The 16076-nt window shown below is 34.5% G+C and overlaps 3 protein-coding genes across 3 annotated transcripts in view; 2 read left to right on the top strand and 1 right to left on the bottom strand.

Annotated features, from left to right (window-relative positions):
* Positions 1-2317, top strand: part of LOC106310433 (sugar transport protein 5) — a 3465-nt gene extending 1148 nt beyond the window's left edge. The window contains exons 3-4 of the mRNA XM_013747668.1: positions 105-740; positions 1673-2317. Of these exons, the coding sequence (XP_013603122.1) occupies positions 105-740; positions 1673-2098 (1062 nt within the window). The 3' untranslated portion in view covers positions 2099-2317. The remainder of the gene's footprint in view (positions 1-104; positions 741-1672) is intronic.
* Positions 2318-12715: 10398 nt separating this feature from the next.
* Positions 12716-14216, top strand: LOC106307415 (melanoma-associated antigen 8). Its single transcript, XM_013744369.1, has 7 exons — positions 12716-12800; positions 12916-12964; positions 13043-13292; positions 13371-13523; positions 13623-13728; positions 13805-13919; positions 14011-14216. The coding sequence occupies exons 2-7, from the start codon at positions 12917-12919 to the stop codon at positions 14047-14049; spliced, it is 711 nt and encodes a 236-aa protein (XP_013599823.1). The 5' UTR covers positions 12716-12800; position 12916; the 3' UTR covers positions 14050-14216.
* LOC106307414 (5'-adenylylsulfate reductase-like 4) lies at positions 14171-15701 on the bottom strand (the record flags this gene model as incomplete). Its single annotated transcript, XM_013744368.1, is given in 4 exon segments — positions 14171-14766; positions 14944-15068; positions 15137-15324; positions 15425-15701. Coding segments are annotated over 4 exon segments (942 nt in total). The 3' UTR covers positions 14171-14329.
* Positions 15702-16076: the final 375 nt, after the last annotated feature.

The raw sequence follows: 16076 nt of genomic DNA, 5'->3' as shown, positions 1-16076 counted from the left end.
AGCAAAATAGGGGGGGGGGGTTCGGTTTCATGGGTTACGCTTTCTTTACTTTTACGGTTTACGGTGAAGAAATTACTAATTTTTGAATGTCTGCGATATGCTAGGCTGCGCCTGTATATCTATCAGAGGTAGCACCGCCGCAATGGCGTGGAGCCTTCAATACTGGCTTTCAGTTCTTCATTGGCGTAGGAGTTGTATCAGCCAATTTCTTAAACTACCTCACGGCCAACCACCGCAGCGGCTGGCGTATCTCACTCGGCCTCGCCGCTTTACCAGCCGTTATCATGACCTTTGGATGTCTATTCATCTCCGATACGCCTTCAAGTCTCTTGGCTCGTGGTAATCATGATCATGCTCGCGTGTCGCTGTTTAAAATACGTGGTGCCAAAAATAGAGCTGAAGTGGAAGCCGAACTAGCAGAGCTAGTTAAGTCGAGTCAGTTAGCGATAGAAGCTAGAGCTGAGCCATTTAAGACGATATTGGAGAGACAGTACAGACCTCAGCTTGTGGTTGCTGTGGCTATACCTTGTTTTCAACAGTTAACTGGTATCACGATTAATGCGTTCTACGCGCCAGTTCTGTTTAGATCTGTCGGATTTGGTTCTGCGCCCGCTCTTATTGCGACGCTAATACTTGGGTTGGTTAATCTCGGTTCGATCCTTATTTCAACGATGGTTATTGACCGGTTTGGTAGACGGTTCTTGTTCATTGCGGGTGGTATTCAGATGTTTGTCTGTCAGGTATTTTCTAACTTCTAATTAAGCTATGAATTTCATGAGTATATGCCAATACAATTTAAACGCAATTTTTAATGTTTATAACTTATAGGTATTTTGATAAGATGAATTCAATATCTTCTCATAAACTTTATGTTAATAATTTAAATGCAAATTATTTATCGTATAGATCTTTACTAAATCTGGTTTTACAGTGTGCCAATAGTAATTGAGCACATGACCCTGATCACAGGTGTTTTAAGATTGGAGGCATTTCCAAATCCCAATACTACACTCGTCCCGTATTTCTAAAACGATTTAGCTATTTATTTCTGCTTCTTTTCAGTTTTCTATGTATATTTTAGTTTATTTTGGTCAACTATCTCTAGTATATTCAATCGTATTGGTCAAATGATTTAAGACATCAATGAAACCAATTTACTCATTATGTTTAAACTACTTTCTCCTTTTGATATTAAGTGTTGTTGTAAAAAAAAATTTTGTTACAAAATAAATGTTGTTTTCGACTTTCAATGCAAAATTTATTAATTTTATTTGATAATTTATTTTTTTATTAGTTAAATATGGTTAGATGTATAAGTAATTGTGTTTTATATAGAAAATATACAAAATTAATTGTTTTTTTAATCCGTGTGTACGAACTCACGGCACTTAAATTGAAACTTAAGTTATGTTTTAGTAGAAAATGTGTTTCAAATTAGGTGATGTTTCAGTATATAATTTTACAGTCACCTCACATTCACATTAAACATCTTATATAACCAAAAGAGAGAGAATATTGTTTTGTTTTGATCGCCGTTTCTTAAATTAGCTAAAATGGAACCAGATATACATGGAGATAAAATGCTAAAAGGTTGACAAAATAAGACACCTGTTTTTGGTCCGTCTATAGACTTTAAAACAAGCCTGCTTCGCTAACTCTCTCTAATGTACAGGTGGCAGTGGCTGCATTACTAGCAGCGACAGTAGGAGACGCCGGAGACGGAGAGATGACGAAGGGCTACGCCGTCACTGTTGTGGTGTTGTTGTGCATATACGCAGCTGGATTTGGTTGGTCGTGGGGCCCACTAAGCTGGCTGGTCCCCAGTGAGATATTCCCGCTCAAGTTACGCCCAGCTGGTCAGAGCTTAAGCGTTGCCGTGAATTTTGCCGTTACTTTCCTTATCGCTCAGACTTTCCTTGCAACCCTTTGCCATTTCAAGTTTGGTGCATTCTTGTTTTACGGTGCTTGGATCTTAATAATGACGGTGTTTGTCGTGATGTTCTTGCCGGAGACTAAAGGGATTCATGTGGATTCTATGTACCAAGTTTGGGAGAAGCATTGGTTTTGGCAACGGTTCACCATATCAACTTCAACATGAAAATGAAAATCTTGGAAAAAAAAGATTGATGCAATAGTTTGCAGCTTTCATGGATACTAGATATATATATATTTATAATTATATATATCGTACTTATGATTAAAAGATACAGTATTTTAAAACTTGTTGGACCAAATTAGGATCGTATATGTCTATTCCCACCAGAAACGTTCTATTGTTGTGTTTAATCTTCTGATTTTATATAGGTACTAGGTTCCTGCGGGCGGGTGAGTTTATAATAAAATTATTTCTTATTTAAATTTTATAAAACATTTGAAAAATTATTCTAAATTTAACATAATAAAATTCAGTTGTTTTATTGTATTGGTTTGATTTTTTTGGTAGGAATATGAGAGAATGACTCTCAATTTATTGAAAAAAAAACCCAAACTTTAGCTTACAAGACGAGTTTGTCGTGGCCGCAACGGTCCATCAACATCCTCATGAACTAAAACAGCGACCTCAATCGGTGCCACAACAAAACTATGAAAACCAAACGGAAGAGAAAATGCAAGGTTAGCCAAACCATCAGCTAAGCGGTTTGCTTTCCTATACACATGAACGAATCGGACCAGCCAGTCTCTTGCCAAGAAGCCATGGCACAAGCGTACCAGAAAAGACAGCGGATGAGTATCCTCAATCCCTATAGTAAGAAACTCCATCACCATCATAGAATCGACCTCTACCTCCAGCCTTCTCACCCCTTTCTCCCAAGCAACCACTAAACCATAGTACACACCCCATAACTCCGCTAATCGTGCCGAACAACTACCTATATTAATCGCAAAACCACCACACCACTCGCCTTCTCCGTTTCGCAGTGCTCCCCCTGCAGCCGCCGGCCCCGGGTTTCCATGTGATGCTCCGTCCGTGTTCAGTTTCATCCACCCCACACAAGTTTTATTGGTTTGAGTTGAAAGGACTACTAACATTTTTTTTAGAAAAAAAAAGAACACAAAATTTAAATTAAAAAAATATAAAAAATGGTTTATATTTATTTTTGTGATTTTATTTCACTTTGATATAGTTGAAGAAGTCTAAGGTAAAAAATAACTAACACATTTTTCTAAGAGTTTCACATTTTTATAGCTTGAATTATCATCTTCGTAATTTTTTAAAAAATGTAGTTTAATTTTATTTATTATATGCGAAAGCTGAAATAGAAAATCGAGACCAATACATATTGTGCTAGAATTATAAAAACAAATTTGGTCATTTGCTTGTAATAAAAGCATTTGTCATACGGATTGTCTAGGTTTGGACTGGTAACATGTTATTGTTGTTCTTATGCTCTAAAATATTATTATTTTGTAATAATTTTTATTTTTTACAGTTGTATGGATCAAAACAAAATCCGGTGTAAATTATAGTTTTTCAGATACTCGGAAATCGAAGACAAGAACGCTTTCGTCATTTCAAAAAAATGCCTATGGTTTTTGATAGTTAGATCCGTGAAACCTATAGTTATCATACACAAAATATGTTTCTTCCCACATGCCAATGGCCTTTTTTAACTCTCCTCTGTATGTGCAAGTGCGATCACATCCCATGTTGCCTCTGTTTGCCTCCTCGCCTACGCTGCTTTCTGGTTGTCATGTTTATGGACTCAGTGAAGTTGTTGGTAATAGTGAGACTCGTTGTGGTCAGGACGATCAAGCTTCTTCTTCAAAACGTATTCGTACTGCCCATGATGATGATGTTGTCTGTGTATCTGGTGTGTCCTACGATGATGATTATGTGTTTTGACACCATGGCGAGTTGGTGATGGTGGTGATGACGATGATGATGATGGAGGTAGTTTATGGCTTTTTCTCTGGTGTGTATTAATCTATGATGATGGTGTGAATCAAATCATCTTCGTACTAATCGTATAATGGATCAAAGAGTCTCTTTTGTGCAAGAGCCAGAGAAGAACAGAAACTGTCCTGTGAGGTGTAAATATTAAACAAAACGTTACTTATTTCGTTTTGTAACTGCAATATCAATCTGCTGTTGTGGTTTGAAACACTTACTGGTTGGGAAGAGAGCGAGGAGGAGGCCGAACATAACCATCCAGCTTAAGCAAACATATTGAACGTGGCAGCTGAAGTCGAAGAAATTTAAGCATTTATTTCTGCACAGAGTATTGATTAATTTTCAAAGAAAGTCAACAGACAAACCTGGCAAAAGTGTATGAACTGCAAGTTTCTACGGTGATCGACTAAACCATTCAGGAGTTTAGTTCATATTAATCTAATCGATTCAAAGAAACATTTAGAATGAGTTCCTGGAATTTGAAATAGATTAGTAACCTGCAGGTTTAAAAATACATCAATTATTGATCTGAGAAGGACCTTCTCAAGAATGGATATAAAACTATAGAAGAACCTGAGTTCCATTGTCGAGTACAGTACCTATCGTTCTGAACTGATACTCTTCTCTGTCCACTTCACTGAACTGAGAATCCTTTAAGTATAGCTACATACACACAAAGAGAGAAATCACAGCCACATCACGAGAACATTTTTCAAAGGAAACTGTACATAGATATAGTGATGCGTTGTACATACCCAGAGTAAGGCGTTGCTTGTCGCATCTTGTGTTGAAACTTACCAGACACAGTACTTAGTCTTAGTAACTTTGTCATCATTGTCACCATGATATCTGCTAACCAACACATATAATATACACAGTAATGTTATAACCATGTTTGTTGCCGCTCTTGTCCTTAAAATGTTATAATATCGTTGAATGGAGAGCTTCTGAGTTCTTCCAAAGCTCGTCCTCTAAATCCGAAAACCATAAAACAATAGAAAATAGACAGTACTCAGAAGGCAATACATTTATTTGGAAGCAATTCATCAATCAGGTGATAAAGAATTAGTTCTAAGAATATACTTATAAAAACGTAAATCATAAGCAGAGGTATAACAGAGCATCAAGTTGAACAATTACAAATAGTTTTTCTCCGGAATTTTACTACAGAGTCGGTAAGCTCTATCTCCACCGTGGCATCTTCTACCCGTTCTACCGTCATATCCTTATCTTCTGCATCGTTGCGTCAGTACTTCTTTCACTCACGCCGTGCCTTATCGTTCAGTGATGTCTCTGTGCGCGATTCTTTGGATGAGCCCGGTGTGATATGGCGTCGACTATGTGGATCTGAATTTGGGCACGAATATCGTTTAGGAGGTGAGGTTTCATGTGGTGGTTCTACAGGGGGGGAGGGGGTGCTTTAGCGGCTTCAGATTAGGGCTCGGAAGAGAGCTCGAAGTGGAGACGTTTGCTCCTTATTGCAAAAGTGTCTTTAAGAATACGGAGGTGGCTCTTCAAAGGTTATCAAAGTAGTGGGTCAGTGGTGTTAAAGAAATCATAAATGAGGTTGATTGAATACAACCTATGCCGGTTACACAGCCGCGGGTGGCTACGTCGTTTTCAGAAAAAATGAAGCTGAGTTTAACTAAAAGCCCAACGAAAGATAAAAGTAAAAGTCTAGCCCAAGTAAATTCATAAAATTAGTCGTTGTATTCTAAAAGCCCATAAGAAAAATCAAAGACAGCCCAGATAAAGTCACAAACCCGATTGTTGCCTGTTTTTACTAATGCCACGTGCCAATTGTGAGAGACAAGGTTTCACTTCTTAGATTTAGGTTAGGTCAAGAGAGATGAATGAGAATCGTGGGCTGAATCCCGTAAATAAACTTGAAGAATGAATATGATTTTATTGATGAGTTGAAAGATGATGAATACAAAGGAATGTATCTTGAGATGATTACTAAAGAATACGTAATGCTTTTAATCTAGTACAAAAGTTGATATATGGAAAAGAGATGGCTTGTCTTTTATCTTCTCCGTCTTTATATAGTCTAGGTTTCGTTGGCAACCCTTCAACTGTTCTCCGAGATATTCGGCTTCAATTACGGAACTCGCTTTAGGCTCCTCTTGACCGAGTCTCTTAAGGTGTTAGCTCACTTTCTGTCGTGACCTCTGCTATGATGTCTCCCAGGTCCAGTCGTCAGCTCGGCTTTCAGCTCCCTTTGTTATGATGGGCTTATCGCAACCCACATGCTAGCTCACGCTTATCGGTATCTCACCTGAGGGTCACATTCGGGTCCAACAGTAATAAAGCCCCCCTCTCCAGAGTAACGTGGACAGCCTAAAAAAACAGATACTTCAACTTTATAGTTATAGATTCTCTAACTGAAACCTAGTAAACTACACCCCCTCACATGTAAGAATTTTACTTTTTTTTTTTGAATGTGTGTTAAATTTATTCAAAAACCAAAAGGCTTCTTTTTATATTGTGCTGTGTAACTTTGAAAAAAAAGAATGAATGTTACATTTATTCAAAAACTAAGACTTCTTTTTACAATGTATTGTGTGTGTAACTTTGAACAAAAAAAAATTGCAAAGATTGTTCAATTAATGGAGTTGTGTATCTGATTGGAGTTGCATGTGTCTTAAGGCCTGTCCATCTTTTAGATACCAGGGATCAGAGTTAAGGAAAACTTTGATGGCATCCAATTAATGGAGTTTGGAAGGAATTTCAGCTTTGGCAAATAAGTGTCCTTCAAAATTGCAAAGAGTGTCGCTATGGAGATGAGGTACCAGTGTATGTTCCTCAAGTTACAGAGCATATAATCAACAATATATAATTAAAGCTGGGGAAGAATTAATCCTAACTTTTGATTCAAAAGGAAAGAAAGAAGATGAGTTTTGTACCTGTTCGGTGAAGAGGAGAAGAAGACGAACATGCATGCAGCTTGAAGAAGAAGAGAAGCTCTGGCGGTGGATCAAAGAAGAAGAGAAGCTCCGGTAGTGGCTCAAAGAAGAAGAAAAGCTTTGGTGGTGGATCGCAGAAGCAGAGAAGCTCCGGTAGCGGTAGTGGCTCCGGTCATGGATCGCCTCCCGAATCGCCATTTCCCACTTCTCTTTCTCTCTGAGCAAGTAAAGAGACGAAAGCTTACATTACTGTTGCGGTCTTACGCGTGTCCCGCACTACTGCCAAAGCCCAATCCGCATTTGGAAAATCCAGTTAGTATCTGCCATCAAGCCCTGCTATTTTATGGGTCCCAGAAATGACAGTCCAAACCCGTCTCGAAGTAAGTTTTTTTGGGGCCAAACTCGCAGTCCATTTCTTCAAACCTGCGGTCCAGACCTGAGAACTCATCGCATATGTTTGTTTGCTTCAACCAGTCCAAAAATGACAGTCCAAACGGGTCTATAAAATAGCAGGATAAAATTAGATTAATTTTTAGGACCGGGGGTTTGGTCCCAAAATGTAAATATAAAGCTAGAACTCTTCATTGGACTGGTTGAAGCAAATAAACATATGCGATGAGTTCTCAGACCACTTATGGATTGGGGTCTTACTCTCGCGGCAATGAAGAGTTCTATGCTTTATTTTTACATTTTTTGTTTTGTTTTGGTGTTTGGTCTGTTTTTGTTTTTTGGTGTTTAAGATTTAGACATATGGTGATGATTGTTTCAATGGTTTTTGGATTTTAGTTTTTAGATGATGATTGTTTACTTAGATTTTAGATTTTGGTTTTTGGTTTTTGCCTTTTTGGCTTTTAATTTCTAGTTTTTGGATTTTAGTTTTTAGCTTTGGTTTTTGATTTTGTAGTAGCTTTTAGCTTTTTCAAAAACATGAATGGTGATTTTAGATTCTGATTTTTGGATTTTGACATTTGTTTTTTTTTTAATTTTAATTTTTTCTGAATATTTTTTTTCTCTAATTGAATTGTAATTTATTTAATTTTATAAGTTGTCTATTATTTTTAAGTACTTGACTTAACTTTACATAAAACTAGTTTTAATAATTATTTTTATTTTATTGACAAGTTTTTTAAAAATGTTCTTATATACTAAGTATTATATTGGTTATAAAGTCTTATAATTTATATAGTAAAATGATGAAAACTAATTTTCTAAATAATACAAAATTTATTAATAGTAATATTTACATATTATTTTAATAGCTAAATTTGAATTATTGAATTTTTTTATTGATAATTTTAAAATTGTATATGATTTATTGTGTAGTTCACTATAGTAAAGCAAAAAAAAATTATGAAGATCAATTTGTTATAAAAAGATTGATTTCATTAGGTAGAATATCATTCACACAGTAGTAAATTCAATTAGAATAGATATAAAATTGATGCTTATGTATATACTATTTTCACCAAAAGCGTATATACTAATTATTTCAAAAAAACAATTCTTGACAGCCTATGAATATACTAGACACACTGTCACAATAAAACACAGATTTGAATCTTATTTTTAAGTAATTAGCATTTTTATTTACTTTTCCTATATTAATGGGAAAATACAGAAAAAGGAAAAAAACTGAAAACCACCGTAAATAGTAAAAAACCCATGAAAAGTTGTTTTTGGTTTTTGTGTCAGTAAAACAGTTATTTAAAAAAAAAAGTTTCCCTATAGTTTAGTGAATCCATTTTTTGAAAATCTTGATTGGATAAAAAATAGATTTTGAAGAAACAAAAACCAAAAACTAAGGATTTTGGTTTTTAGATTTTAAATTTTAGATTTTAGATTTTAGATTTTGGTTTTTAGTTTTTGGTATTTGATTTTGCAATAATTGAAAATCATGATTGGTTGTTTCAGATTTTGGTTTTTAGTTTTTGATTTTAAAATGTAAAAATAAAAATATTATTATCACTTTAATCTAAAAATAATAAATATAAAATATTATCATCAAAATACACATAAACTTATTTAATAATTTTTTTTCAAAACAAAAACTGTAAATACAAAATAAAACCATCGTAAATCTATATAGATGCAAATATTACCATCCCCAAGTTTTGACAAAAAACATGAAAACTTTTATTTTGGTTTTGGTTTTGTTTTAAGAAATCAATAAATATTTATTATAAATTTTTTATTTTTGAATTTTGATTTTGCTATAGTTTTAGTTTTTAGAAAAACTTGAATGATGATTTTTCAGTTTTAAATTTTACATATATTTTATTAATTATTTTTGTTGAAGTTGAAATGAAAATTAATAATAAATTTTACTTACTATGAAAAAAAAATAATAATACAAAACATTATAACTTAAAACACACATTTATTTTAAGGAATTTCTCTATAAACTCCAGTATCTTGATTTGTAGAGAAATTTCTTGTTTGAGAGTTCTTGTTTGTTTTATAAACTGTTGATGTGATTTAAATATGTTAGTAAAAAAATAATTAAATTTATAATACAAAATACTATTTAAAAATTATAAAATTAACTTACTTAAAAAAAATTCCAATAATTTTTTATAAATATGTTTTTTTAAAAAAGAAGTTAATAATGTTTGGGAAAATAAAAAGAATAAAAAAAATCATTCTTGCCGTAGGGAAAAATCACTAAAACATGGATTTTAGCTTTTATTTGTTAGGAAGTAAAACAATGAAAGAACCATTTCCCTAAAATTTGGGGAATCTACTTTTCTAAAATTTTGATTGGATAAAAAAATAGTTTTTAGAAAATCAAAAACTATTTCAAAAATCACAAACAATCAACTTCATAATGGCATTTGTGATGGTGGTTTGGTTGGTTCAAATAATACGATTTCTGAGAGTTAAAAAAAAGTTGAATTATCAAAAAAAAAGAGTGATTTACACTGCACTGCAGGGCAGTTTACGAGTTTCAATTTCACAATAAGACAGTTATTGCTACTTGGACAGTTTCTGAGTGAAATGTCTTAACTTATCCCTCAAAAAGGTGTAATTGGTGGGGTAAAATTGGAAAAGGGTTTTTAGTCTTCTGGTTACGTTTTTGAATTTTAAAATGACTGAGTGGATCTAATGAAAGAGACTTTAGAAGTTACCAGACGTATGAAAAATATGTATTTTAAAATCCTAACTTTTGTTGGAGGAATTTGAATCTTCAGAGAATAGTTGCTTATAATTTTTTTTAGGTTGGAGGATGAAACAACAGAGATAGAAGATGTGATAGGAGAGCTATCGGAGAAACTAATTTTTATATGTTTTTTCTTGGTTTTGGGTTCTAATCTATTAATCTATATAATATGTGTAAGTTCTAGAGGTAAAACACAAAAAAAAAATGAAAATTGCATGATAAAAATCAATGGCGGCTGTGAGTTATATTTGCAGGAAACACAGAAAACCCTAATAGGAAGAAGATAAAGTTATTACAAAATTGCCACTCATTAAAAAAAAATAATTGATGACCACGTGGATGTGTACATAATGTTAGTGTACACATGTTCCTGTACAAGGGTACATTGGATGACCACGTAGATATGTATGTAATGTTAGTGTACACATGTACATGTGCACATAATGTTAGTGTACGCATGTACATAATGTTTGTCTTTGTAAATATAAAGACAAGGAAGTGTGGTTTACGTGAATTAAACAACATGATTATATATGTACATGTGTACAAACATAACACGTATATATCTTTTACATGTGTACATTGTATATTACTAGGGCAATGTTTATAAAATTGTGTATTCTCACTAAAATCTTAAAATCATGTTTTAATTCTTTAATGCACTGAAAAATAACTTAACTAAACTAAAATCAAAACAAAAAATCATTAGATATAAATAAAACACAAAATCATGTGAAATACTAAGAATAAAATATACATATGAAATTAGTTTTGTGTTATTCAACATACGTTCGTAGACAAGTCCAGATTTACAAATGCAACAGTGTTGTGTTTAGAAAGCGTACAAATGACCCAAAGTCATGTGGATATCTATAGATGTACACATGGACATTATCAGACAAAATGAACACATGTACACTAATATGTACACATAGACATCCTACTAAACATTGGATGGTTAAGAAACCGTTAATTATGGCCGGTAGAAGAATTCATTAATGAGTCTTGTTTGGATGGTTAAGAAAACCGTTAACTATGGCCGGTAGAATAATTCCCTAAGGCTATAATCCATGTGAATGTAACAATTATTTTGAAACGATGCATCTCAAGCTTTGAAATTCCCATGCAATATTCTTATTGATAATCATGGTGGACCAGAGTTTTCCAAACATTTGTGTCTAACATTTAGTTTGCGTTTTCCAATAGTCCCAATGATGTAGTATACAAATATTATCAATTTCGGTGGTGGATCACTTTGGAATGAGCTGGTGATGACGAGGGGTTTCAAACGCTCATGGAAGAAGGAAAAACATTTACGAGTCACTTGTTTTCTTATCAGTTTCTTTCTTATATACATGGTACATTGTTTTAATAATAAAGAGTGTACGTCTCTGAAGACGTTCACATGCACACATATAATTGTACACATGTAAATTTTGTTTTTTGCTTTAATAATAAATAGTGTACACATGTGAAGAGTGTACATTGTTTTAATAATACATAGTGTACACTTGTGAAGATGTACACATGTACATATATAATTGTACATATTTTGCTATTTTTTTTAAATGAGTGGCAATTTTGTAATTAAATCATCTTTTTCCTATTAGGGTATCCTGTGTTTTTGCAACTAAATCTTAGAGCCGCCATTGATTTTCTTCGTGCAATCTTTTTTTTTTTTTGCGTTTTTTACATCTAGAACTTAAAAATATTGTAGTAATTAACCCATTAAAGTGTTGCTAATGTAAACCTCTTGATTAATTAGATACAGAAACAGCGACAAAACGAGTGAAGGTTACAGAGCCGGTTGTTCAGAGAAAAAAAAGCAAAAATCTTGAAGATAAGGAAGGAGATAAATATATGGTAAATCTGGGCCGTTGGAAAATAAAGAAAAAAGGTAGATCTAATGGTTGAGAAGTTAGACAGATATAAGTCTTGTCATATGTGGCAAAATGATCTTGAACCGTCGGATTAAAATGAGAGATGAGTGGTAGATCTGAGTTCCCGCCAGTAAACTAGTTGGGTATCAAAAAGAAATGGTTACAGTTAGACATCATTTAGTTATGTTGGGATGAAAAAGGGAAATTAGTTGGTAGAAAGTGTCCCAGTAGCTAAAACTGCCCTATTGTGTCAATATAAACATGTAAACTGCATTTGGATGTAATATAAAGAATTATTCTAATATCTTTTGTATCTGAAACATTGCAAATTATTTTGAGTTACCTTATATGTTATCCAAAAAACCTAGAAATATCAACAAATTTTATCCACATTAAGAAAAATCATCTGAAAATCTAGAATTAGATTGGAATTGAAGTTTCTTGGATATTAACCAATTCTCAAATTGGCTACACAAACTATTTTTTTTTTAAAAAAGAACTTAAAATCGAACCCCCGGCTTTATGAAAACTAAAGTTACTACTCCCTCAATTTCAGATTACTTGTCATTGTAGAGTAAAATTTTTGTTTTAAAATAAGTGTCGTTTTATTATTTCAATGCAAAATTTATTTATTTTATATTTTAATATATTTTTCAATTGGTTGAAATATGGTTAGGTGTATTGAAAATTATATTTTTATCTAGTAAATATACAAAATTAAATGTTTTCTTAATCTGTGTAACGAAATCTAAAACGACAAGTAATCTGAAACGGAGGGCTGCTTACCAGTAACAAGGAAATCTCAACCGTCAGATTTGTGGGCTTCCCATACCTTCTCTTAAACCCTCTTGCTGAATCAGAGACTGTTTTGGCCTTCTACCTTTTTCTCCCGCCAATAGATTCACAATAAATTAGGGTTTTCGAAGCTTAATCGTCTCCGATTCTACATCTCCCAGTTTCTTCAGGTGAATAAATCTCTCGCGATTTATTAATTATAATAATCTAGTTGTTCTCGAAAACATAGGAATTCCTCTCTTAATAAGTTCAATTTAAGCCTAATCTTGTGAAACCCAATTGCAGAATGGCTGATGAAGCAGATGCTCTTTCTCAATTTGGTATATCGAAGGAGGTACTGTTTCACTTTCTTCCTATTTATTATTATATATATATCGGAGATTGTTGCTTGAAAGGAATTTGAAATAATCAGGAAACGGATAAGCTTGTTTCGGAGGTGATTAGATTCGTACTCTTCAAGTTCCATCAAAACTCAGGATGCCCTATTAAAAGAGAAGATTTGACTCAGATTGTTACCAAGAACTATCGTCAGCGTAACCTGGCCACCTCCGTGATCAACGAAGCTAAGACCAAGCTCTCAAGTGTGTTTGGTTATGATTTGAAAGAGCTTCAACGCTCTAGGACTTGTTCTAATGCTCAAACAAGGCTTCCTCAGTCACAAAGTGAGACACTGGTTGATAAAAGTAGCGACTTTTGATTGAACTTTACGGTTAGATTTAGCTAACATGTTGTTCCTCAAGGTAATGCTGACTCGAAATCGTATGTGCTCGTTAGTCAATTGCCGATTGAAGTGTTTAGGAAACATGTGGTTGAAGAAACAACAAGCCCTATGACTGGCTTTACGTTTGCGGTTCTTGCTGTTGTGCAGCTTGCAGGAGGCAAAATACCTGAAGGTATATGTATGTAATGCTCTATGCTTCTGATTTGTCCTTGTCTTGCATTTGTTCCTAAGTAAATGGTTGCTAATTTAGTATGTTGGCCTCTTTCCATAGAAACCCTTTGGCACCATTTGAGGAGAATGGGACTGCACGAAAGTGATGAGCATAATCCTGTGTTTGGGAGCAACAAGCAGGCCCTAGAGACGTTAGTGCAACAAAGGTGATATCTGTTAGGAAATTAGATGAAGATATTGGTCTTTGATAATTCCTCCTAAAATGCTTCTTCATTTGGACAGGTTCTTGCAGAAGGAGAAAGTGAGTGGCCCAGAGGGTAATACTCTGTTCTACGATCTTGCTGAGAGAGCTTTAGATGCGCAAGTCAGCGAGAGAGTAAAAGATTATATTTCACAGGTAATGGAAAAAGAACATTCATCTTCTTTGTGGATGTTGATCATGTTACGCAGATTTGATTAAAAACTTGGTTTATGTTGTTAAATTGCAGATCCTGAAGAATGATGTCTCTGTTGTAGAGCTTGACTGATTAGTTGAAAATTAAGGCTTCGAGACTAACCAAATAGATTGGTTCAAGTCTCTGGCTTATGAATTTGTATTTTTCCTTAATGTGATACTGTTTGCGGAAGTTAAAAGCAAAAATTAGGATATTGGCAGAAAAATCAGGAACTGACTTATATAATATTTGCTACAAAATATTTAGCTATGAATTAGCCCCTCTCCAGAGGAACTGCTGATTATACAGGAAAGAGCTGTAGCATATGCCCAAACATTTAGGTGATTACATTTGCTCTTTTAAAAGTTTCAAGTCAATGAGAAGCTGAACTTGCTCTGTTTGATGAGCTCGAGTCCCCAATTGTGACGGTTGCCAAAGACTTGGAGGCCCATGCTCTAGCGTTCATGGCTCCTCCCTGCAGATTGCTCCTCTTGCAAGGCTCTCTAAGATACATGCATAGTCGGCTCAGAAACCCGACCGTATGTTCTTGCAGGCTTTCTAATCTCATGTTTTGAGCAATCCGTGGCCAAGTAAACTTGGCAAACACAACCAGTGCAGGGAAAACGAAATAGAGCAATCTCAACAGTACGAATACAGTAGCAAGAGTTAGATAGGTTTCTTGTCGAAGCATATTCTCAGGCGATCTGGCCCATGTGAAAGGGCAGTTCTCTGGCTCAGTGTTGTTTTCGTTCCCGAGATGAGGAACCAATAAGCTCTTCTCGAGAGAAGTCTTATCCAGCGTTTCAATGCCTACCAATTTCCTTGTTAGTTCACTAACTGAGCTAATTAAAAAAGACTAAATAAACAGCTAACAGCAGGATCACAATCGCAACAATGTTTACCATTTGACTATTTTGTAACTTCTGATAGATATTCATTGCGAAAAACAAGTATCCACATGAGGTAGTGGAACATCTAACATCTTACCAGTAACATCTCTGTAGAAAGCAACAAGAGAATCAACCATTCTGGTCCCTCGGTATCGTGCCCGCATAGTTGAATTCATAAGTAAGAGAGTAGGAAACCCATGAACTCCATACTTAGAGAGAGTACTGCACCAACCACAACAAAGCAATTACAATCTAAACCAGCTTAAAAGATTGTGACTTTATTAACCAACCTTGGCTTAACGGCCGATTCCTTAATTGCAAAGTGAGGAATTGATGAGTAGAGAGAAGAGATGAGATCAAAACTCGGAGTAAAAGACCTTGAGAAAGGACACCATGATGCATAGAAGAGCAAAGCCACATAGTCACACTTGTTCTTATGAATCATATCCAAAGCTGTTTGCAACCAACGCTCATCACCCTTCACCACCAGTAAGGCAAAACATTCAGTTTCAGAAACCTAAATCAGCATTATTTGATAACATTAACAAAGATAGAAAATTTCATCCGGATGTTATTACCTCAGTGACGGCAACGAAATGAGGACGCTCGGCTAATTCATCACCATAAAATGGACAGGTCTGCTCTCGAAACCCTAAGGCGTAATCTTTAACAGACCTCATAGCACAAATCGGAACCCTAACGGATACGCCGGTGAACATTAAATTCCCAAACAGAATCACCAACAGCAACAAAAAGATCCCTTTCTCCATTAACGAAATTCTAATTGATACCCAGAACCTTCGCTCCGCAGCGAGAATCCCAGAAAAAGAAATGATGAGCTGAGATAATTTGTGATGGGAGGGAGAGGTACTGGGAGGGAGGATATCAATAGAAAATGGAGAAGGGGGAGGAAAAATAAGCTGTTGTGGTTGATTGGCACTTGAGATAGCTCGTACAAACAAAGCAAATCCTTTTCTTTTCTTTTTTTCCATTTGCACTGACCAAAATTGTTTCTTTTTGTCGGCCTAGTGACCAAAAATAATATAAACCGGAAATGTATATTTATTCTGGAAAAATTGGCTAATCGAGCCATATTGAAAAATGATTTTATCTTCTTATACGTTTGAGTCTACTGTTTTTGTTCCAATATAGTTTTGATTTTATAAATATGATGGTTAATTATGCTATTACATCAATGACAAATATTTAATAAACGTTTGTTTGAACCAA

Source organism: Brassica oleracea, chromosome C8 (genome assembly GCF_000695525.1).
Source record: "Brassica oleracea var. oleracea cultivar TO1000 chromosome C8, BOL, whole genome shotgun sequence".
Lineage (NCBI taxonomy): Eukaryota > Viridiplantae > Streptophyta > Magnoliopsida > Brassicales > Brassicaceae > Brassica > Brassica oleracea.
This window is presented reverse-complemented; position numbering and strand designations above follow the sequence as displayed.